Source organism: Chenopodium album, chromosome 16 (genome assembly GCF_948465745.1).
Source record: "Chenopodium album chromosome 16, dcCheAlbu1.1, whole genome shotgun sequence".
Taxonomy (NCBI): Eukaryota; Viridiplantae; Streptophyta; class Magnoliopsida; order Caryophyllales; family Amaranthaceae; genus Chenopodium; species Chenopodium album.
Window position 1 is genome coordinate 1,016,713 of NC_137849.1, and position 23,542 is coordinate 1,040,254.

General features: G+C 36.4%; 3 protein-coding genes and 1 long non-coding RNA gene across 7 annotated transcripts; 2 read left to right on the top strand and 2 right to left on the bottom strand.

Moving 5' to 3' along the window:
- Window positions 1-3,440, top strand: LOC145585939 (importin subunit alpha-like). The gene is made up of 10 exons (XM_081642635.1): window positions 1-174; window positions 1,010-1,109; window positions 1,217-1,305; window positions 1,412-1,543; window positions 1,671-1,892; window positions 1,981-2,162; window positions 2,239-2,314; window positions 2,490-2,612; window positions 2,958-3,091; window positions 3,203-3,440. The coding sequence occupies exons 1-10, from the start codon at window positions 1-3 to the stop codon at window positions 3,438-3,440; spliced, it is 1,470 nt and encodes a 489-aa protein (XP_081498761.1).
- Window positions 3,441-3,790: 350 nt separating this feature from the next.
- LOC145584582 (uncharacterized) lies at window positions 3,791-8,072 on the bottom strand. Of its 3 annotated transcripts, none has more exons than XR_014100375.1 (7): window positions 7,654-8,072; window positions 6,064-6,149; window positions 5,740-5,965; window positions 5,458-5,626; window positions 5,243-5,352; window positions 4,767-4,865; window positions 3,791-4,369 (listed from the first exon to the last, which is right to left on the bottom strand). It is a non-coding gene; the product is annotated as an uncharacterized LOC145584582 (long non-coding RNA). The 3 variants fall into 3 exon arrangements; XR_014100377.1 differs by having other exon boundaries at window positions 5,454-5,626; XR_014100376.1 differs by lacking the exon at window positions 6,064-6,149.
- A 2,530-nt stretch (window positions 8,073-10,602) lies between these two features.
- Window positions 10,603-11,340, bottom strand: LOC145585940 (uncharacterized). The gene has a single exon (XM_081642636.1). It carries the CDS (start codon window positions 11,338-11,340, stop codon window positions 10,603-10,605), a length of 738 nt encoding a protein of 245 aa, XP_081498762.1.
- A 2,223-nt stretch (window positions 11,341-13,563) lies between these two features.
- Window positions 13,564-19,259, top strand: LOC145584583 (tRNAse Z TRZ4, mitochondrial-like). 2 transcript variants are annotated; one of them, XM_081641400.1, is made up of 13 exons: window positions 13,564-13,642; window positions 13,901-13,971; window positions 14,637-14,726; window positions 14,854-14,898; window positions 14,998-15,052; window positions 15,263-15,303; window positions 15,419-15,805; window positions 15,895-16,154; window positions 16,278-16,407; window positions 16,523-16,573; window positions 16,700-17,100; window positions 17,271-17,916; window positions 18,903-19,259. In XM_081641400.1, the coding sequence occupies exons 2-13, from the start codon at window positions 13,903-13,905 to the stop codon at window positions 19,197-19,199; spliced, it is 2,472 nt and encodes an 823-aa protein (XP_081497526.1). In that variant the 5' UTR covers window positions 13,564-13,642; window positions 13,901-13,902; the 3' UTR covers window positions 19,200-19,259. The 2 variants fall into 2 exon arrangements, with proteins under 2 accessions (XP_081497526.1, XP_081497527.1); XM_081641401.1 differs by lacking the exons at window positions 13,564-13,642; window positions 13,901-13,971; window positions 14,637-14,726; window positions 14,854-14,898 and having other exon boundaries at window positions 15,002-15,052; window positions 15,419-15,504; window positions 15,591-15,805.
- Window positions 19,260-23,542: the final 4,283 nt, after the last annotated feature.

A 23,542-nucleotide genomic window follows, 5' to 3' on the forward strand; every position in this document is an offset into this window, starting at 1 on the left:
ATGAAACCATCTAAAAAGATCTCCAACATGAAAGCACGTAACTTTGATGATTTAGAAAAGATAAGAAAATCAATTAGAGCTAGCTTACTCTACCAAAAGAGGTATGACAAGTATTACATGGTGGAATACGAGTTGGAGAATGCCATTCGTAACCCTGAAAAGATACAAAGCATTGTATGTTTCTTTCCCATTTATCATTTTATGAGCTTAATTTTGTAGTAAATAAATAAAGTTTCGATCTTTTATGATAGTATGGTTCGATCCCTAGCCTCATGCCAAGCTAGTCAACAAATCTAGCAAGGTGATAGAAAAAACCTTAGATGTTGTGGGTAATATACTAATACTGAAAAACACAAAAAAAAATAAAAAATAAAAAATAAAAAAAAAAAAAATTATTGTATTTTTATAAAAAAATTTACTTAGTTTTAGCGCCCCATTTAGTTGAAGAACACAAAAGATAGCATTTTTTTGATGAATATCTAGCTTACATGTACTGCATTTGCTTATCATGGACACAATTTTTGTAGCAAATGGTGAAAGTTTGTATCTTTAAGATATTGTGGCAGATTTTGGTTAATCTGAAGTGCTAAATGTTGATAAAGAAAAACTAGATAAATGAAGTGTGTGTGTGGGTGAGCTTACAAAAAAGTGTATTTTATCCATTAAATTTCTTGAGTTTGCTACTAAATGAGTAAATGATGATAAAAATTAGTTGCACCAAGTTAACTAGATCTGGTTGATCTGACCCATTTTTAATTTGGCCGTCTTTATCCTAAATTCTTAAACCAAACCAAACCATGTTGGGTGGGATTCAAATACATATATATGATGAATTAATGATACAAGATAGTCGGAATAGGTCATGTCAATATAATGCACAACCTTAAATCAGAAGGTATGTAGTAGCCGAAGGTTAAAGTGTCAAAATTTTAACAAAATCCTGGCTTTTACTATCAGCTTCTGAAATCTGAATGTAATATAACCAAATAGTATTTACGTACTTTGGCAGGTTGACAGTGTACCTATCATAGCTCATGACATTTCGAGTGGGGATTTTATGTTGCAATTTGCAGCAGTTCATAAGATGGAGTTCATCATGGTGCAACTAAGTATGAAATATATATGCATGGACTGTTCTATTATTGTAAATCATTGTCCTACAATCCTTGCTTGATTAATTTGTCGTAAACTAATGTTTTTGAGTTTTATTTTTCAGAGGATCATGATGCAACACAAGCCTTAGTTCAGCGTGGCATAGTCCCTCATTTGCTGCGGTTTCTTGAAACTTGTCCAGGCTATGTTCAAGTTGATTAACACTCTGGAAGACTAATAATTATAAACATGAATTTTCTTTAACTAATTAATCCGTATATATTGAAGTATAAATGATGTCTATTGCCTTATTTTCTAGATTAATGCGGCAGAAGTACTCTACAAACTGATAAATGAATCTCCTGAGCAAGCTCTAGAAATTATCGAGCATGGTGGTGCTGCTACAATTGTTGGACTATTAAATTCTAGCTATATTACAGTGAAAGTCAGGGTAATCACACTTCATTGATCAATTGGAATTGTGAAAACTTAATTAGTTATGTACATAAGTCAACTTTGCCAATTGAAGATTGTTATGTTAGCTGAACTTGATCATTGTTTGATCTGTTGGAAAATAGGCACTGGAAGCTATGGCATGTGTCCGGAACCTCCCACCACAGTACAGGGATGCACTTCTTGATCATGGCGCTGCCACACAGTTAGCAGTCTTGCTTGAACCACTAGTAGAACTACCTATGCCTACTGTAGCCCAAGGCTCTGAAGAAGCAACATTGCTTTACAGAGGAGTTAAAACTTTGCCATGTTTATGCTCAGGATATCCATTACAGGCATTACATCTGGTAAAAGAGAGTAAACTCATGGATCTAGGAGTATGTTTCAAGTTTTTGTAACTTTGTCAAGTTATATACACTGGAATTCTTATTGCAGGTGGAAATTCTGATTCCAATTCTTCGAAGAATACTACTAGTTCACATTCCAATTGGAATATATACTGAGATTACTGCAGATGCTTGCGTGACCCTGCATTACATATTGAAAAGACTGACGAATAAACGACTTGAGGAATTTGTGAATGCAGAGTTATGTCAGAGTCTAATATTGCTCATTCAGTAAGTTACCTTCATTGTCCTACATGATGTTGTATCTTAGCTTATATTAACCATTGCATCTGCGTTGTATTTGAAGAGGAACAAACGAAGAACTTGGTGAGGCTGTTCATCTTATTTTGCGGAAATTGATATCCAGTCAAGTTCTTATTCAGGTACCCCCTCATCCATAGCTTTCATGTTCAAGGTAACAGAATTGTATGTTACTTAGCTTCAAGGGGTGATTATGAGCTCAGATTGCACCTACTACAATCGAGCTTAACTTTTTCCTTTGTCTCTTGCATATTGTCCTAACAATGACTTCCCCTGCCTAAATGTTTCATAATCTAGGTTCTAACTGACCATGGACTAATTCAAGCACTTAACCAAAACCTCCTTGATGTTCCCGTGTATCAAGCAAAAGCTTGCAAGACAATCTTTGCTATAATATATTACAGACGGGTCAGAGTACAGGTACATCATCTATATGGAGTACTTTTTCTTATATTTGGTTCATATTTGTACTCTTGCTTCGTGTTATACATTTCATGAAGCTGCAAACTTCCCCTACAGAAACCTCCCCTGCAAAATATTGAGTATCGAAGCTGCAAACTTCCCTTACTGTTTAAGTTTCAAACAACCTCCTTCAGTGTAAAATCCTAGGCCAAATATTTTTTGTTTGGCCAATGAATCAAACATATGGCATTACACATTCGTTGCCCCTTCTTATATGTTCAACTTTTATCCCACTTTTGTCTTTTTACGATGTTATTGTAAATTTATGGACATGTAAGGATTATAATTTTGAACTGTTAACAGGTACTTCTTGATGGACATGTAATCCATCGGCTTCTTGAAATAATACAAGATGAATTTGGAGATGACGAAGTAAAAGTGTTTGCTGTGCTTATTCTTACACAAGCAGTTAGGCATGGAACAGTTGAAGATATTAAGTATGCAATGTTCTTCCTTATTTTACGCTATTAACTTTCCTTATCTTGTTGCGATTCATGCATCATTTTATCTCTTCCTTATGGACGTGCACTAATAATGTTTATTTCCAGCTTGTTGGTGAACCTAGGTTGCATTCAACCTCTCTGTGAGTACCTTAACAACACCGTGACACGGTCATTTTGCTTTACAGCACTGAGGAAGATCATACAGAAGGGCAATGGGCAGAGAGTAGGTAATGTAAATGTTTATGCTGAGTTAGTCGGTCAATTTGGTGGCGATACAATCAGGTCCTTCCAGGATGATGGAGAAGTTGGAGTAACAGCTAGATGGATAATGATGTATATTTGACTACATGGATAGTCACATATTGCTCATAGGAGATTTCTTAATTCTCTGAGTTCAGTTTTGTAAAAACCTACTGTTTTGACTCTTGAAAAGCTAATTGCAATTATATGCACATCTTCGACCACTTATACTCCACCCGTATGACCGTATTGCAATTTCCGTATACTTTCTAGATTTGATTTCTAGATATTTGCTACATAATACATTAATACGGAGTAATGCTTTATAATTAGAATTTTGTACTCCATATGTTACGGAGTACATTGTAAGATCTAGATTAGAGCTATAAATTTCAATTCACAACCAAAACAAGTTTATATGAAATCAACATGGATTTATTAAGTGACTAAAAATGAAGCATTCATAATTTCTATATTGGCAAGTCGAGCCTTTATACAATTAAGAATTCAAAACTGAAGTTCATGATGAAGTTTGATCACCTATGAATTGCTGCAACTACAACTTACTAGTGACTACGAGTACATCTCAAGAAATGTGCTAATGTTTCATCGATCATCCGTTTGCACTAAGTTTACCATTGAGATGATGATGTTGCAATACAAAACTCACTTGTCATGTACTCATGTGATCCACTCAAATAAAGTGGTCACAGACTGATGAGAAATCAAGACACCTCATTTAGTTATTCAGCACACACGGTGTACAATGCAGTTGAACCTTTCTCATGAAGTGATCTATGTTCAACATACCAATGCGCATAAAGCTTCCACGGTGGATAGTCTAAGGACATTATCTTGATTAACAGAACTGTGTGGTGTATTAACTCACTACATCAGCTGGAAGGCTGCACGTCAATTTCAGAGTCCTGCACATTTAAACTTACACCTGCCTGTTCCAGCACAGACAGCACATTCCTCCGCTTCTCCAGCTACATGGCTTAAGCAATAATTAATTCTGTCCTTCACAACATCCTGCAAGATCAAATAGCACACAGCATACAGTCAATACATTATGCCTAAAACGTCTCAACTTCGAATAATTGAATTTAGCATGATGATCCCAATTCCCAAGGGGTCAGTCCTAGATAGCATACATATGCATCCAGCAATGCAACCATAAAGAACAAGAAAGTGGGAAAATTAGTTATAAATCGTTGCATATTTTGTTTACAGATGGTATCGAGAAAGTCACAAATCTCTTCAGATCAGTTCACCATCTGAATAGGGGTGAGGTTGGCAGGGTGTCAACGGGTAAGAAATAATGAAGAGCATACTATAAACAAGCATAATTACCATATGACTTTCACCACTTGAAATATATGAAGTACAGACATTCATGTGAAATTATAAGAGGTGATTAAGTTAATACCACAAGCAACTCATGCAAACCCAATGGTGCAGTGACAAGGTAACTGATACCATGATGCTCCAGAGCAGCAGCAGCAGCAGCAGCAATGTTTGGGATATCCTATACAACATAAACATAAATTTACTTCAACTGTTTTTAAATTCGTATAGATAAAAAGGTTGACCTTCAACCTCCTAACAATGAGTGACCATCCTCACCTGGATATCAAATTTCTAGTATCTGCATGTTGCTGTTTTGGACTTGTAAATTTCAGAATTGAATCTAGGATATTAGAATTTACCCTTGTGTGCCTTTAATGTAGGGGTTACATATTAAAGGCACACAAGGGTAAATTCTATTATCCTAGATTCAATTCTGAAATTTTACAAGTCCATAGAACCTAGGCAAGAAGGGGGTCACCCCCGGTCCCCCATTGTCCTATCACTCTTATGTTCAAAAATGGAGGGATCAAAACAGTAGAATGATAATTTTCTTACCTGATGTCAATGCCTTCCAGGAAATAAGAAGAATGGGCTAGTGATACACGATTTACCCCTTGCTGGACACATGAACTGAAAGCATCTTTTATGGACGGTTCTGCCAATTCCTAAACAATAAGTGACAAGTAATGTAAGGACATGGTCAAAACTCTTAAAAGTCAAGAGACAAGGTTAACATGAAACAGCACTAGAATTAAAGGTTACATACTTACATTGCATGGCAAAGATGATTTAGTACATGTTCCAATCCAATATGTACGTAATTTGGTATCTCTCTAGTTTGGATGGTGCTTAATACACTCGTTACACATCCCTCGACACAAAGGAAAGGCTCAACGATAGGATATCCAGTTTTGTTTTTAAACATCAGCACAAATTCATCTGCAGTACACAAGTAAGCACACTATTACATAGAAAATTTTGCACAACTAGCTACACAATCCCCCCCCAAAAAAACATTGACAAGAACATCCAACAACTCTAAATGGCCTTACTCAGTAATAGATTGGACTCTTTTCGACGAGATCCATGATCCACAATAATCACACCATCTTTCTGACCAACACCAGAGGCACACTCTTGCCGTAAATTTTGATCCATAGCAACGCATAAACTTGGTGACAGGCTCTTATGCTGAGTGAATTGTGGTAGTTTGAAAATTCTAGGTCCAGCTTCAATCCCTCTTCCTTTGGTGAATTGGTGGTTGTTTAAGATGCCGGACTGACCGTAACAGGAGATAACAGGACAATGAGAGAAGTGATAATAGTTTGAAAATAAAAGGAAGGATGGCTATATAACAGAGTCTTGATGTTAAATACCTTTGGAGTTGAACCCACTGATTACAAGACAAGAATTTTAATGTCATTTGAGCTGTTACTAATTCTGCTTATCATCTATTCATCAGCTGGGAAGGGAGACAGGAATAAATTAAATCTAGTTATCCTTACAAAGGATGAAACATCACAATTTACTAGCCAACATAAGAAATTCAGGACAGATTCGACTGCAATTGATTTCACAACAAATTCCACTCTGACCCCACAGCCCTTCCACCAACCCATGTAAACTTTGACTACAGGAAGGGGTTAATTTCATGAATTACATGAAATACATCTAAAAGCGCCAAGGCCAAGCACCCATTATACTCAAAGATAACAACTTCCAAAGGAAAAAAATAAGAACGGATTAAGCATTTTTAAAAAAAATAGAAATAATAATAAGAAGAAGAATCTGATCAAGGAAAATATAGCAGGCTAGCAGCATTTGCTCCAATAAATTTCTCCTCTGCTAAGAGATTAGAACTCAATTCAATCAAATAATCCCTCCATCCTTTATGGTATGCACCACCTTTTTGGGATGTCTGGCATGTCCCCAAAATAATACTCCATTCTATCTATGGTCATGAGGTCCAAATATTAAGATCCCACCATTTTAATTTTTCATTCACTCCACACAACCAAATGTAAAACATCATGCTAAACTCTCGTAAAGCAATCTTTAATGGACGAAGGGAGTATACGGTCCAATAGTCCATCCATCCATCAAAATGACATTACTACAATTCTCTTCACCTCAGCCCCAAATCATGATCCTAATAGCACTAATACCTCTAGCTCATATGAGTCCACCTCCGAAGCTTTTACCCGCCAATCAATAGAACCTTTGCCTCATTATGAGCTCGAAACACTAATATAATTACATTCTACTCGAATCTCATCCAAAGGCGGAAATATACAGAAATTCTCATTGATGGATTTCCCAATTCCTAAATACTTGCAACATTTCAACAGACGACTTTCAAAAAGGAAATCCTAGTGCAGAGATTGAGAGCTTACAGCTCAGATTTCTCAGATTTCAGGAAACTAGTATTATCCCTTCAATCTTCATCATAAAAGTACCATGTACCAATCAAAATCCTATAATCATTCACACAGTTTCAAAAAGTCATATAATCTGCAAATTTTCTGGGGTTTAGGAATCCTAATATGAACATGTTCTAATTAAAAAACAACGAAATTTTGCAGCTTAAGGGGTCGTTTGGTTGAGAAGGGAAATAACTTCCCATAGGAATTGACAAATTATGGGAATTAACTTCCCACATTAGAAATCCCATGAATTGTTGAAAGTTGTTTGTTATTCATGGAGGAATTAGCAAATCATGGGATTTTCAAGTTACCAAGGGGGCACTTGGTAATTAAATTTCCATGTTTTGTGGTCAACCAAAGAAAACCCCAATATCTAAATTTCCCATGATTTTCTATTACCCCCATTTCTTTTGTGCAACCAAACAACACCTAATTAAATTAAAGAATTGCACTTGAATAATCAAAATAGCCAAAAAGAATGTGCTAAAGAAATGAAAAATAGAATTAAAGAAGAAATTGAAAAGTGGGAATTGAATAGCTGACCTTGATAAGCTTGCAATTGGATTTGTTAAGTTTCTTTGATTGTAGAAGGAAGAGGTGAATGATTTATTGGCGTCAGATTTTAGCATGAAGTGGAAGTCTAAATCACAACCTCAATAGGGCCAACTCCACAAATAGGGATAATTATGGGTCAAGAGTTCTTGGGTAGCAGAAGCAGAAGCAGCATTGATGGCCTTACAAAGACCGGCTCTAGCTGGAAGATCGGTGACCATGTTAACGGACTCTAAGGAACTGGTAATCGCATTCATCGAAGAGAGAAGAGCTAGAAGGGAAGTAAAACAGGTAGTTCATGAATAAAGCAGGCAACTAATACTCTTAGGCACTTTGTTCTAAGGAAGGTTAGCACTCTTAGCAGATGTAGAGTGCAGGAAGACCACCTACTTGCTAAAGCAGCAAGGAAGGGTCTGTATCTGTAACTGTTTTGTTTTCTTGGTTAGTAAAAAAAAATAATAATAAATGTGGCAGGCGTATTAATAATATGAAAAGTTATAGATAAAATAAAAAACCAATGTCGGGGGTTTGGGTTTAGAGGTGATCAACTATAGCCTTACCCAATTCGGCCTGAAAACAGGGCGGGTTTTGGCAGGCCAAAAAACGCAATTTTAGTTTAAAATCCGAACCCGGTCTGAAAAGCCTAGCTTGCTACTTTTTTTTTGTGGGTTAGGGCAGAAGATATAATATTTAAGGCCCATTTTGATGTTATAATCACCTCTAGATGGGTTAGATTTACTTCAAGTAATTTTAATTAAGGAAAAAAGACAAATAAGTAGAGCACACTCTACATCAATGTCAATGATATACTACCTCCGTTTATTATTACTTGCAACTTTTACTATTTTTGGTTGCTTCCTATTAGTTGCAACCTTTCCAAATATTTTCACTTATAGTAAGTGTTTTATGGTAAAATGTCAATATTACCCTTACTTAAAAAATTAAACATTCACTTAGAGAAATAGTTAAATCACATTAGAATGCTAATCTGATTCCACTCATATAACCACTCCCACCAAAAATTAAATCATTGCCCCACCTACCAAATTAAATGCGTTTGATTAAATCAACAATTCATCGGATATGATGAATTGATACCCTAGTTCTTGAATGTTCATCTTCATCAACTAAGTTTTTCTCTCTCCTCTCTTCCTCCTTGAACAACGCCCCCCACTCTCATTCTCTCTCCTCTAATTCTTTTTCTCTCTCCTCTTGAATAGATCTTGCATCCTTGTTTCTCCTCTCTTCCTCCTTCTTGAATGGATCTATCTCCTCTGCACCAAGCCCTTTTCGCGAGTAATGATGAAATTGAGCAGGGTTTCATAATGGCTCTCATCGACGCTTTTGAAGAACGGCCTACCTGGCCTAATTTGTTCTTTATGTCGGGTAAAGGTGGCGAAATTTTCAGCCAACGAACCTTCGCTGCGATTGGGTTAGTAATTAGATCTATTGAAGATGAGGAAGCCGCTCAGAAAATAACTTCGGTTGGCTCGAATATTGGGGAAGGGGAGGTGGAATCCGAACCTGTTGAGGTTGCCGGATTGTCTGGGTCGGGTTGTTCTTCACAGCAACTCAGTTCTATTTGTGAGAACAAAGCTGGTTCGACTTCGGATGATTCAAAAATAGTTGGATCTGTTTCTCAATTAGGGGCAAACACTGGTTTGGGTCGTGCTAGCAAAACCAGACCTTCTAACTACCCTAAGATGGTTCCTGTCTTCTCTCGTAGACGAATGAGAAGAATTTATAAGCTTGGTGCTAAGATACAACCAATTGAAGACGATGATGATGATAAACATGAGTCCCGCCCAATTGTTGGTGAATCTAATGATGCCCCTGAGAGTAAGCGAATGAAATTTGGCCTTCCTACTGATTGACAAGCTTTCGGTAAAAACTTCTGATCCATAAATTTTTGTTTTTTTTTTAATTTCTATTTAAAAGTTTTAATGTACTTGATGATTGGTGAAGTGTTATTTGTGTGAATGACAATGGATGCCAGCAACTTGTGTTGCTGGCCAGGATGGTAGATTATGTTGTTGTTGCTGCTGTTATGATGTGATTATGCTGATGTTGCTATTGTTGGTTGATTTGGTTGATAGGTGATTGGTGAAGTGTTGTTAGTGAATGAGTCCCTGCCATTGTTGTTGTTATGGTGTGATTATAATTGGTGAGGTGTTGTTGCTGTGATGATGTGATTATGATTTTTGAAGTGTTGTTGTTGTTACGATGTGATTATGAGTCCCTGCCATTGTTGCTTATGCTATTTAAAATTTTCTTACACTTGAATGCATGTTGCCTCATGCCTAATGTGTTGCATATAAGGGACTGTTATTGATGAATGATGTGTATGAGCAAATTTACATGTTGTTCTCGATGACAATATTTGAGAGAACACTCTGTTAGCAAGTCAGTATGCTGTGCATTGAGTCCCTCAACTGCTCCTATTTTTGTCCCTCCTTGTTGCCTATTCAGTCCCTTTTATGTGTATTTGTCTCTAGTGGAATGAGTCCCTAATTCAGATTATTATGCTCATTAGTAATCCACGTGATGAAGGGACTCAATTGATTAAAAGTGGTCCAAACTATGGGTTGCTCCAGTTTTTGTGTTGTGCACTAACTGTTGAGGTAACATGGTTTGGGCTTCTTTTTTTGAGAAAAATGACACCCTCTGATGGATAATGCCCCCTTTGTTTTGTAAATGTGCATAAAAAAAACATGGCTTATATCATACAAATACTACTAAGAAGACTTCATACCAATTTCAAAGTAGCTACACCTTAAGTCCCTTCACAAAATGTCTTCTAACATGACTGCCATAGACAAAAAAATTGCAACATACAAAAGTACACATAACCAAAGTTAATTAAAATAACTTACAAACCCATTATATCAACAAAATGTTGGTTATGTGTGGCAGTCCCTGTTTGCTACTGGCAGACCTTCTCTAATCTGCATCCACTTCTAGCTGACCCATCTGAGTTCCTTCCTGTTTATGTTCTGTGTTGATGAAAACGGTGTTGAGGTAGTTGACTGATTGGTTTATGAGGGCTTGGCTGACCTCCAATTGTTCTGGTAACAACCCAAGTCTTTGTAGTTTACGCTTCCCCATATGTGGAATCTTGTATTTGTTCCCTCCCTCTTGTTTGAGTATTTCAACCATACATGTTTGCAATGTTATCCAAGTGTACTTGTTGACTATTGGTGGAAATGCAACATAAGCCTCTTTGACCTTCTCTATCATTTCATCCAAGTTTGTGGGAAAAGATTGGTATTGTAAGGATTGAATAACTCTGAACAAACCCAAATCCAGCACATTTAGGTCAGGAGATTGTGCTGGTTGGAACACAATTCTGATGTTGAACCCCCCTTGAGTAGTGGCTGCAATGAACTCTTCGTCATGTGACACTTGATGTGGCCTAGCGTTATCCCATTGGATAACCACATCCTTTGGCATGTTTGCCGGCCATTTGCTTACAATGGCTGGTATCACATTGTTCAACAACATTTCCCTAATTGCTTCTCTGTTAATGTTTTGAATTGCCTTTGTTTCAATTGTTCCAGCTTCTCTGTTTTTACTTTTTTTCTTTGCCCTTTGATGAAAAACAAAGGGAAATATTCCATATTTCCCATCATGAATCAAATGGCCTCGTGCATCATACAAGGGCTTTCCGATCATGCCCATGAACATGACTTTTATCTTGAACCTTCTTGATTATTGACATCTGTAAGGATCTTCTTCCTTGGGGAGAAGATAAAATCTTCTGGTTTCCGGGTTTATGTAAAACCACTTTTCATCAATATGAATCATATTGCTCATGGCTTCAAAGGTTGGATTTGTAGTGGCTGTTGCTGGTTGTATGTGTGACAAAACCCACCTAAGCCTTGCTATTTTGTGATCTGATGTCAGCCTTGGCTTGTTTGTACTAGTATGTGTTATGAGAATTCCCTTCTGTTTCAATTTGTGGAGGGTGACATGAGAAATTCCAAGTGCACTAGCATAACTTCTCTCAGTTGTTCTGAGGTATAATGGTACTGACTGTAACCATTCTTCTGTGTACTGCCTTGCTTTTGGTCCACACCTGCCTAATTTTTTGCTCCTGACGTCAATAACAGTCCCTTCACTCAATTGCTTGCATATTTCTTGAAATAATCTTGTTGTTATTGACTTGTGAATCCCAAAGTGACTTGCAAATCTGGATAAAGCACCTCTTGGTAATGTGCCATTGTGCATAAGTGCTAGCATTTCATCCACAATCTGTCTTTTCTTTGCAATTCCAAGTTCAGGCCTTTTTGTTCGTACAATAGGCTCATGTTGGCCTTGTGCCATAAATTCTAACTCTGCATCAGAATCTGAATCTTCTTGCATTTCTTCATTTAGTAGTTGGTCTATGCTGAAAAACCCATCATCAATTTCCTCTGCCATATTTCTGGTTTTTTGTTTTTTTTTTTTTTATTCTACAGAATACAGGAGTAGAAGAAAGAGTTTTTTTTGGATGATGTGTTGTAGTAGAAGAATGCTGCCAAAGCTCAGATGGAACAATGAAGGCCTTTTTTTTTTTTTTCCTTAGTAGTTGAAAAATATGGGTCTGTAATATTTTGGTGACTTAAATTAGTGAGGAAACATGGTGTGTAAATTTTTGGTGAACATTAGAAAGAAAAAGAGGGAGAAAAACTGAAATGAGTGGATGTATTTATATGCCCCTTTATTATTGAACCCATGCTTTTGTAATGGAGGGAAACTTTATATCCCAAAATGTCTGAAAAATTAGAAATTTTTAAAGGAGGCCAAAATTTAGGAAGCAAAAAGGAGGGAAAAGTAACCCCACCCAAAAAAATCCGGAACTCACTCCCTCCTTTTTTAGGGGTTAAGCTGGTCCCCCCACTTTCTCTCTCCACATTAGCACATGCATAACTTTTTACTAAACACAATTTGGAAATTTTGCCTTGGGGTCCGTGTTCACCCCCAAAGTTGCAAGTAATAATTAACGGAGGTAGTAATAAAATAACTTATTTATAGCTTTTTTTGCGCACTTGCACATTAGCAAAAACCCAACACACTCTCACCCTTATTGCGCACTACTCTTAAATAGCATTGACAATCTAAAATAACTTGTTCATAACTTGTGTTCACACTTGCGTATTAGCTAGACTCGGCACACTCCCCACCCATATTCTGCAGTGCTCTAAAACAATATTGGTAACATAAAATAACTTGTTCATAACTTCTATCAGGCACTTGCAACAGTTGCAAGTTGCACAGATGGAAATATCCAACGGATGATCCGACCACACGGTCCATCTGCTTTATTAAACGGGTGAAAAATCCGGTTTATATGGATGAGAGACGGGTGAATCAGATGATGGATCGGGTTGGATTCGGGTGTTGGTTAATCCCATCCGTCACCCATCCATCCATCCGTTTAGTATTATAAATATTCTTATTTTTTAAAAATAAATATAAATATCTTATACATATATAATATTTACATATTAGAAGTTGTATGGTACGATTATATTTTATTTTTATGTTAATATTTGACATATCACAATTATTTTACAATAGTTGTTTTAATATTAAAGGGTCAAAATAATTTTCTCAGGTTTTTTTTATCTAAAATTAATTTTTATTCACCCACCCGTTTACCACCCGACCCATCCGTTTCACCCGAGGATGGTGGATGGATGGATGGATTTCGGGTGATGTATTATGCGGGTGACAGATGGATCGGGTGAAACGGATGGATGCGGGTGACGGATGATCCGAACCCAATCCATTTCCATCCCTATGCCCATTGTAGCACAGACTCGACACACCCTCACCCATATTCGCTGCACGGACTCGGCACCAACCAAAATTCGCGCCCAACATATATACATAGTAGCTCCACTTCAACTTAAGCCATCGAAGAAGCCCTTCAAAAAAAAGCTAACAAATTTCTCACCTTCAAACTTTTTCCAGAATTTGAATTCAATAACTCACTAAGGTAAATAATGTTTCGCTGCTTAACTCACTCAAATTCAAATTGAATTTCTGTAAATTTCAGAAATTGTTGCGCATTCAAATTAAGGGCTTTTGATTCTAGTTGTAATTCTTTCAATTAAGGTTTTTGCAATTTTTAATAGTCTCCAATTCACAATATTGAATTTTTTATATGGGTAATGATTTATTTTTATGGTAATATAATGAATTCAACTTGATATTTGAATTTTTGTTCTTAATTTTATACTTTCGCAATTATCAGCAATGAAACGAAACAAGCAGATGAAAGTGTATCGTCAAGAAGAGTCCCATTCCTCCAATGCCTATGTGCAGGTTATCTTTTCGCTCTCTATATACGGTGTAAAATTTATGTTCTTGTTGATATTTTCTTGTATTCAATAGTTTTACAATAAATTTGTGAACTTGATAAAAACTATTAATTTAGTTGTATGGTTTTAAAAAAATAAAATAAAATTCAGTTGTTTATATGCTGGCATATTGTTCAATTGAAAAAGTTTTTTGATTGTTAGGTTTTAGATATTGCTAAAAATTTCTTAATATGTATTATCCTAATTTTATTAATTTCCCAACAAACTTAGCATTATCCTTGTTTCAAGAAAGGGAAAAAAAGGCCTATGTAATACGCGAGTGAATAAAGGGTATGGTTGCTAAATGCGGTATAAATTCTTAGTTGTTCTCGAGTACACTGAGCTCTAGGTGCAAAATTTTCCAAAAAGCAAAACCAAAAATGAGGAAGAAATAAAACTTTGGTACAAGTGTACCTTGGAAAATGATAAAGGTGCCGGTAAAAGGTATAAATGCAAGTTTTTACTGTTGAGCTTATTGTGAAACATATGTATTTTGTTAGTGAGTTTAATGCTAGTCATAGAAGTCTTGTTGCTTCAATTCTGTTTTTTTGTGATTGATTGAATTAATTGTACTGGAAAGTCCTCTTCTTTTTTTGGTGACATGGTTTGGTTTCTGTTTTTTTGGAGCAGATTTTAGGAACTGGTATGGATACTCATGACACACTGCCTTCAATTCTGCTCTTCTTTGATAATTTCCGGATTATATTTAATGCTGGAGAGGTAAAGATAAAGCCTTGTATTGCTAGAAGATTTTGTTTGGAACACCCATTTCGATTATGAGATTAAGTTGTTGCTCAATTAATACTTCTCGAACATGTATGAACACTTATGTCTAATCTCATTGTAGGGATTACAACGATTCTGTGCAGAGCATAAGATTAAGCTATCAAAGGTATATTGCTATAGTCTTTGAATGTTCATGAGTATTCTGTGGCTTTTTTTTTTTCCATACTGAATTGCTGAGGATATTGTGTCTGTGATGCCTTTTCAGATAGATTATATATGTCTTTCTCGTGTTTGCTCAGAGACAGTTGGTGGACTTCCAGGTTTTTTTCTTTTGTGCCATACTTTTTTATTCATGTTTTTCTATTTTATTATATGTTTGAAAACTATGCTTGCTCTATATAGAATGAATTGTTGAGGTAATTTTAATTAACATGAGAGTAAATGAGGAGAGAAGCTTCACATTTATTTTGTTCTCTTGACTGTAGTCTTTGTTTTATGGTTCTTCTAAAGATCAATGACTTCTTGGACAGGGCTGCTTCTAACTTTGGCTGGCATTGGAGAAGGACATTCTGTAAGTCTTGGCTTGAGTCATGATGCCAACTTTGCTGTCTCTTTGACTTGCAAACTGTATAATGAGCTATTATGTGAGTTTATTCTATATGCTGTGCTGAGGTTTTGACTGCTAGGTCAAGCTATGGGGTCCATCAAATCTCAAACCATTGGTTCATGCACTCAAGTCCTTCATTCCACATGCTTCCATCTGTGCGGACAGGTTTGGAGTCAATCTGTCTTCAGATGCTCAATCTCCTACTGCTTCAAGCCTGCCTGAAGGTCCTTTCTTTGTTTGTGGAAGTGCAGCTGTCAAAGTTTCAGCAGTTCTCTTACAACCATGTACTTCTGAAGATTCCTCCCTAAAACCTAGTGATGTGTCTGTTGTCTACATCTGTGAGTTGGCCGAAATTAAAGGGAAGTTCCACAATGAGAAAGCTGAAGCCCTTGGTCTAAACCCTGGACCCAAGCGCAGAGAACTTAAAAACGGGAAATCTGTCAAGTCAGATCGCTTAGATATCATGGTGAGTTTTTATATGAGAATTTCTAGGAAACAGATTTTCATTATGGAACTTTTTGTATATTCTGTTTATATATGCTACCTTGCTTTTAGGTTCACCCCAGTGATGTGATAGACCCTTCAATCCAAGGCCCTGTTGTACTCATAGTTGACTGCCCAACTGAATCTCATGCAGGAAAGCTATTTATCACCCAATCTCTTGGTAAATACTATGCAAATCTTTCAGGTGAAACACTTGAAACTGTGAATTGTGTAGTCCATCTTACTCCTGCTTCTGTTGTACAAACTATAAATTATCAGAACTGGATGAAGAATTTTGGCTCAGTACAACATGTTATGGCTGGATATTCAATGTGAGTTGCTTCAATCCTTCATTTGTAGTTGAGCAATCTTCCTCCCTTCCTTGTATTACATCTTTCTTCATTTCTATGTTTAAGTTATTGGATGTATGCTGATTGAGACCATGGTATGTGCAGGAAGAACATGAATATACCGATTCTAAAATCTAGTGCTAGGATCACAAACCAGCTAAGTTACCTGTGTCCTCAGTTTTTCCCAGCTCCTGCCTTACAGTCTCATGAGCATCAAAATGTTGAAATGGGCATGGTTGGTTTCTCTGAAGTTTACTTTAGTATCTGTTGTCTCAACTTCCCATAATATAAAGTAGTTTACAGAGAATGTTGAAAATGGAAACTGAGAAATTTCTCATTTACCTTTGCAGGAGCCTATTAAATGGATCTGTGATAGTGTATTAGCAGAAAATCTTCTCAAGGTGCTTAAAATCTTGTTTTCCTCTCTTTTCTGGCTTGTCTAGAGTGCTTTTCTGGGTATTTATCCTTTTTTTTAACCTTTCTGGAATTCCACAATCTGACTTTTATTTTTTTTGGTTACCAAACAGTTCACTTTACTTCCTCACTCTCAACTAGGCTTGGATAAATCAATTGTTCCGGATTTGATACCCTCTTCACAAGTCATTAGTGATTTGCTGCTGGAGAGTCCAGAAATTGTAGAAGCTGCCCGGCAAATCAGCCAGTTCTGGTGTGAGCCCATAGTCGTGGCCAAAAGGGATCCCACTAAAGATAGAGAAGGATTGATTGGAGATCCTTCATTGGATCGAAGTCCTCTTCCTGGTTGTTTAGAGAATATAAGGAGAGATGATGCAGAAATTGTGCTGCTAGGAACATGCTCATCCCAGCCATCTAAATATCGCAATGTTAGCTCTATCTTTGTTAATCTTTTCGCCAAAGGTAACTTGCTCTTAGATTGTGGTGAAGGAACACTGGCTCAACTGAAAAGAAGGTGATCTGCTTTATATTTTTTTAGGAAAGTGTGTATTTTTTATTTTTTTTGGTGGGGAAGGGGGGGGGGGGGGGGGGGAGGACAGTAGTATATTTCCAAGCTAGTGCATTGTATTACTGTATAGGTTTTTCTTCAGTACTGTTATTGAGTTGTGTCCTTACTGTCTACAGATATGGTGTGGATGGTGCTGCTGATGCTGTAAAAAACCTAAGATGCATTTGGATTTCACATATCCATGCTGATCATCATGCTGGTTTGGTGAGGATACTTGCTCTGCGACGTGATTTGTTGAAGGGAACCCCTCATGAACCATTACATGTCATTGGGCCCAAGTACCTTGAATCATTCCTGAATAAATACAAAGATCTGGAAGATATAGATATGCAGTTCCTTGACTGCAGAAGCACCTCTGAAGCCTCATGGGACACGTTCGAGCGTGGTCCTGTGTTGACATATTGCCAAACTTTTTCATCTGATTGCACAAAAGATGAGCATGTGAACGATGAAAATGAGGAGGGTGGATGTTTGCAGAGGTGCTCTAAGAGACAGAAAGCAAATATTTATGTGGATAATTGTGTAGATTATGGTTTGCAAAAGAGCTTGAGTGAAGTTTTGAAAGAAATGGGGCTGGAAAGATTGACAAGTTTTCCTGTTGTGCATTGTCCTGAGTCATTTGGTGTTATATTGAAAGCAAGGGAAAGAGTCAACAATGATGGAGCTTTGATTCCAGGGTGGAAGGTTGTCTACTCTGGTGACACTAGGCCATGCACTGAAGTAATACAGGCAGCTGAAGCAGCGACTCTTCTTATACACGAGGTATGTATGCTCCCTTGATTTATAAATGAGTATACAGAAAAAAGTGGCCGAGTGCATGTCCATTTGTCAGGAAATTTTTTCTAACCCCTTAATAGAATTGCTCCCCTTTTCCCTGGATCCTTATAGTCTAAAATGTTTGCCTTACTCTTATTTAGAATAGGAAAAAATTAATCGAGATTGGGAATTAATTTGGTAGTCCTTGCTATCAGGCAGACAGCTTTGTGCAAGCATGCTTGATGCTTATGTTTTGTTTGGCTTTTAATTGGTTTGATTTTGTTCAGTTTGATATTGAATAAGTGTGCACTAATGCCACTGTTGGATGTTGTCAAAAGCGTACCTAAATTTGTTCAAAGAATGTGTGAAACTAGGTGAATATCACAGTCAATTTTAGGCTCCTTTTCCATCTTGATTGATTTTGAGGTGAGAAATTTTTGGTGGTGGAACGAAAATGGAGATCACGAGGTTCATTACAGGAATAAGAGAGATTGAATTATAAGAAAGTGGATATCTTTGAGTTCCATTTCATGGGTCTTGGTGAGGAGAAAGGCAGGGGTGGTAGGCTGGTAGCATAGGGAAGGGAAAGGCAAAATGAGGGTTGAGATTTGAGAGAATGATGTATTCATGGCAGAAGATTTGAACTGTATGAGTTGAGGAAAAGAGAGAGAGTGGATAATTTTAACGTGTCATGAGTGAGCTAAGTTAAAAAGGAAAGGAAAATGTAGAACAAAGGACCGAAAAGTGTACTTGTGTGCCATTTGACGGAAATATATTCTTAACTTAAAAGGTGCTTTCTTGCAGTTCTATACAAAGAGGTAGTGGGTTCAATCTTTGAAGACTTTGTGCTTGAGTGTGTGTTTTTTCTGTAACAACTAACAATATAAATGTCCCATTTGTTCAAATTCTCCTAATGATGAGTGTATTGTTTTTTTATTTATTTTTTTTATTTAAATAGAGTATAATCTGATAGCTGAACTTCATTGTTGCAGGCGACTTTTGAAGATGACCTTGTGGAGGAGGCAATAGCCCGAAATCACAGCACCTCTAAAGAAGCCATGGAGGTGGGGAGCTCTGCTGGTGCATATCGCATCATTCTTACACACTTCAGCCAACGGTATCCTAAAATTCCTTCAATTAGCAGTGAGATCAACTTGGAAAAAGCTAGCATTGCTTTTGATCTCATGAGTGTAAACTTGGCAGACTTGCCTATACTCCCTCGCATTCTTCCATATTTAAAATTACTGTTTAAAGATGATATTACTCAAACACTAGAATGTGATGTATAGTTGGTTGCTAATTAGTTTCATGATCTTATTTTAAAATATTTTTGTGCTCCTTTTGCTATCAATAATAGTTTTGTTTATGTTATTAAAAAGAAATGCTTTGCTGTTTAGGATTTTCTGAATTTTAGCTAGTGATAGATTTGACGAAGGTTATTATTAGGCTTGATTGCCACACCTTTGGAGAGATTAATGTACTACGTACAATATACTTATGGTTCAACTAACTAGTAATAGGGCAAGTAAGGGTATCGACGAAGAACAATGACTTTGTATTCTCACTTGAAATAAATGGGGGGATTGATGAAAATTGTTGAAATAAAATTGTAAAGTAAAGCTTTTGAAAGAAATTGATGCAAAATTTCACTTGCTTTATACTACAAAGTACTCCGTAATATTGAAAATTTGAAACTTATGCAATTAATTACTCAAAACAAGATAATATTTTGTTATATTTTGTAGGAGTATATAATCATACAAAACACACAAAAATAATGACTAGTAATATTTAAAAAGCTCAAAATACAACAAGACCTTTAACACTTTTAATTTGCGTGGGCTACAAATAAATAAACATTTTATTTCGTATAAGACAAATGTCGTGAGCACCTTAAGATCCCACGTGAATACATGATAATGTTTTGATATATAACGTACTACATACAATGGTGAAATTAATGATCAAAGTGTCTAAACATTGAGCAACTCAAACTTCCATCAAACCGTAATTAAAAACATTCATAATACACAGAAATAATGACTAGTAATATTAAGGGTATTTTGTGAAATACTACGTACAAAGTAAGTAATATATACTTGTACATTTTATGGAAGGGTATAGTGTAACAAAGAAATACCAAGCATAGCTTGGTCTAGTGGTCAAATTAGTATCTCACAACCAAAAGGTTGTGGGATCAAACCCCATTAGAGACACTTTGAGGGTGGGGATTCCTTTACCCTTCCCCCTCACTTCCAAAGTGTCTAGCCCGCTAACCTGGGTCGGGAGGACATGTGAGAGTTTCCGACCCAATAGGTTAGAAAAACCATTTTTGTGTCCTAACAAAAACTATTTACTCATATTACACTGTAGAATACTACAAAAACCCTCACATTATTACTAGCCATTTAGCATTTGAAGAAGAAAAAAGAAAGGGTTTTTTGTTGAGTCAAGAAAAATGAGGCCATTTGCAATGATCTCGAACATGAAAGCACGTAACATTGAAGATTTAGAAAAGAAAAGAAAATCAATCAGAGCTTGCATACTTCACGTAAAGAGGTATGCCAAGTATTTCTTTGTGGTATATGACCTGCAGACTGCCATTGGTAACCCTCAAAAGATTCAAACCATTGTATGTTTCTTTCCTATTTATCATTTTTTCAGCTTTATTTTGTAGTAAATTAATAAAGTTTCAATCTTTATGATACTTATTAAGCTAAGGTTCGATCCCTAGCCAACAAATCTAGCTAGTTGATCAAAAAAATCATACTTGGATGTTGTGGGTAATAATGTAATAATACTGAAAAACACTTTTTTTTTTTTTTTTTTTTTTTTTTTTTATGATTTACGTAGTTTACTAGTTTTACATTATTTTTAGCGTCCCATTTATCTGAAGAACACGAAAGATTGCATTTTTTTTTTTTTGATAAATATATATCTAGCTTATTACAAGTAGTGTATTTGCTTAACATTGACACAATTTTGGTAGTAAATGGGGAAAGTTCGTTTGTATTTTAAGATATTGTGGCAGATTTTGGTTAATCTGAAGTGTGTTAAATGTTGATAAAAACCTAGATAAATGAAATGAGTGGGTAATCTTACAAATGTTAGTATTTTTTCCATTAAATTTCTTGAGTTTGCTACTAAATGATCGAGTAAATGATGATCAAAATTATTAGTTGCACCAAGTTAGCTAGATCTGGTTGATCTGACCCATTTTTAGTTTCTGGGCACATTTAGTTTACTTTGTCCATTTTAACCCTAAGTCGTGAACCGAATCAAACCAAACCATCTAACCATTTTGGGTCGGGTTTCAAGTCAAGGTCTAGTCTTATAGTTCTAGACTTTGAATACATATAATGATACTCCCTCCATCCCTTATTAAATGCCTATTTCTAGCATTTATTCCTCACATAATAGAGAGAAATAGGCATCTAATTAAGGGACGGAGAGAATATAAAATAGTCGGAATGTATCAAATTTTTAATTAAATTCTGGCTTCACTATCACCTTCTGAATGTTATGTAATCTAGTAGTATTTACGTACTTTGGCAGGTTGACAGTGTACCCATCATAGCTCATGACATTTCGAGTGGGGATTTTATGTTGCAATTTGCAGCAGTTCATAAGATGGAGTTCATCATGGTGCAACTAAGTATGAAATATGCATGGACCGTTCTATTGTATTGTGAATCATTGTCTTACAATCCTACATTACTTGCTTGATTAATTTGCTGTAAACTGATGTTTTCGAGTTTTATATTTCAGAGGATCATGCTGCAACACAAGCCTTAGTTCAGCGTGGCATAGTCCCTCATTTGCTGCGGTTTCTTGGAACTTGTCCAGGCTAAGTTCAAGTTGATGTTAGAAGACTAATAATTTTAAGCATGAATTTTCTTTAGCTAATTAATCCGTTTATATTGAAGTATAAATGATGCTTATTGCCTTATTTTCTAGATTACTGCGGTAGAAGTACTCTAAAAACTGGTAAATGAGTCCCCTGAGCAAGCTCAAGAAATTATCGATCATGGTGGTGCTCCTATAATTGTTGGACTACTACATTCTCGCTATATTACAGTGAAAGTCAGGGTAATAACTAACAGTTCATTGATCATTTGGGATTGTGAAAACTTAATTGATGAAAAATAATTGTTATGTACATAAGTCAACTTTGTCATTTGAAGATTGTTATGTTAGCTGAACTTGATCATTCTTCTGTTGGACAATAGGCACTGGGAGCTATGGCATGTGCCCAGGACCTCCCACCACAGTACAGGGACGCGCTTCTTAAGCATGGTGCTGCCACAGAGTTAACAGTCTTGCTTGAACCACTAGTAGAACTACCTATGCTTACTGTATCCCAAGGCTCTGAAGAAGCAACATTGTTATACAGAGGAGTTCAATCTTTGCCAGGTTTATGCTCAGGAGACCCATTACCGGAAGTTCATCTGGTAAAAGAGAGTAAACTCTTGGAATCTAGGACTATGTTTCAAGCTTTTGTAATTTTGTCAAGTTATATACACTGGAATTCTTATTGCAGGTGGAAATTCTGGTTCCAGGTCTTCGAAGATTACTACTACTTCACATTCCAATTGGAATATATACTGAGATTATTACTGATGCTTGCGTTACCCTGTACTACATTTTGGAAAATCTGATGATAGCTAACCGACTTCAGGATTATGTGAATGCAGAGTTATAAGAGTCTATTGTTGCTCATGCAGTAAGTTACCTTCATAGTATGTCCTACATGATTTTGAATCTTAGCTTGTGTTAACCATTGCATCTGCCTTGTATTTGAAGAGGAACAAGCGAAGAACTTGATGAGGCTATTCATCTAATTTTCCGGAATCTGATATCCAGTCAAGCTCTTTTTCAGGTACCCCCGGCCCTCATCCATAGCTTTCATGTTCAAGGTAACAGAATTGTATGTTACTTCAAGGGGTGATTTGTGAGCTCAGATTGCACCTACTACAACCGAGGCTAACAGGCTCAGAAATGCCATGCTCTCCTCGGTTCATTATTCAACTAGTGCTTGTGCCTGAGTCACAAGCTCTATGTAGAATATAAATCTTCATGATTTCATGCTATGATATTCCTGTTTCTAATCTTAACTTTTTTTCTTTGGCTCTTGCATATTGTCCTAACAATGACTTCCCCTGCCTACATGTTCCATAATCAAGGTTCTAATGGACAAAGACTTACTTCAAGCACTTAACCAAAACCTCTATGATGAGCCCGTGTATCAAGCAAAATCTTGCAAGACAATCTTCGCTATAATATACTACAGACGGGTCAGTGTACAGGTACATCATCTATATGGAGTACTTTTTCTTATATTTGGTGCATATTTGTACTCTTGCTTCGTGCTATACTTGAAGCTGCAAACTTCCCCTACAGAAACCTTCCCTGCAAAATATTGAGTATCGAAGCTGCAAATAAACTTCCCTTACTATTTATGTTCCAAATGACCTCCTTCAGGCTAAAATCCTAGTCCCAATATTTCTTGATTGTTTGGCCAATAATTCAAACATTTGGAATTACAATTTTGAACTGTAAACAGGCAATTCTTGATGAACATTTAATCCATCGGCTTCTTGAAATAATACAAGATGGATTTGGAGATGTCGAA

Bases quoted from the DNA above. Each gene is read 5' to 3' on its own strand.
- LOC145585939 (XM_081642635.1), top strand. From the start codon at position 1: ATGAAACCATCTAAAAAGATCTCCAACATGAAAGCACGTAACTTTGAT. The intron at 1,306-1,411 runs GTTGATTAACAC...CTTATTTTCTAG, and splicing joins CTTGTCCAGGCTATGTTCAA to ATTAATGCGGCAGAAGTACT. The intron at 1,893-1,980 runs GTAAAAGAGAGT...TTCTTATTGCAG, and splicing joins CATTACAGGCATTACATCTG to GTGGAAATTCTGATTCCAAT.
- LOC145585940 (XM_081642636.1), bottom strand. From the start codon at position 11,340: ATGGGCATGATCGGAAAGCCCTTGTATGATGCACGAGGCCATTTGATT.
- LOC145584583 (XM_081641400.1), top strand. From the start codon at position 13,903: ATGAAACGAAACAAGCAGATGAAAGTGTATCGTCAAGAAGAGTCCCAT. The intron at 13,972-14,636 runs GTTATCTTTTCG...TTTTTGGAGCAG, and splicing joins CCTCCAATGCCTATGTGCAG to ATTTTAGGAACTGGTATGGA. The intron at 17,101-17,270 runs GTGATCTGCTTT...TACTGTCTACAG, and splicing joins CTGGCTCAACTGAAAAGAAG to ATATGGTGTGGATGGTGCTG.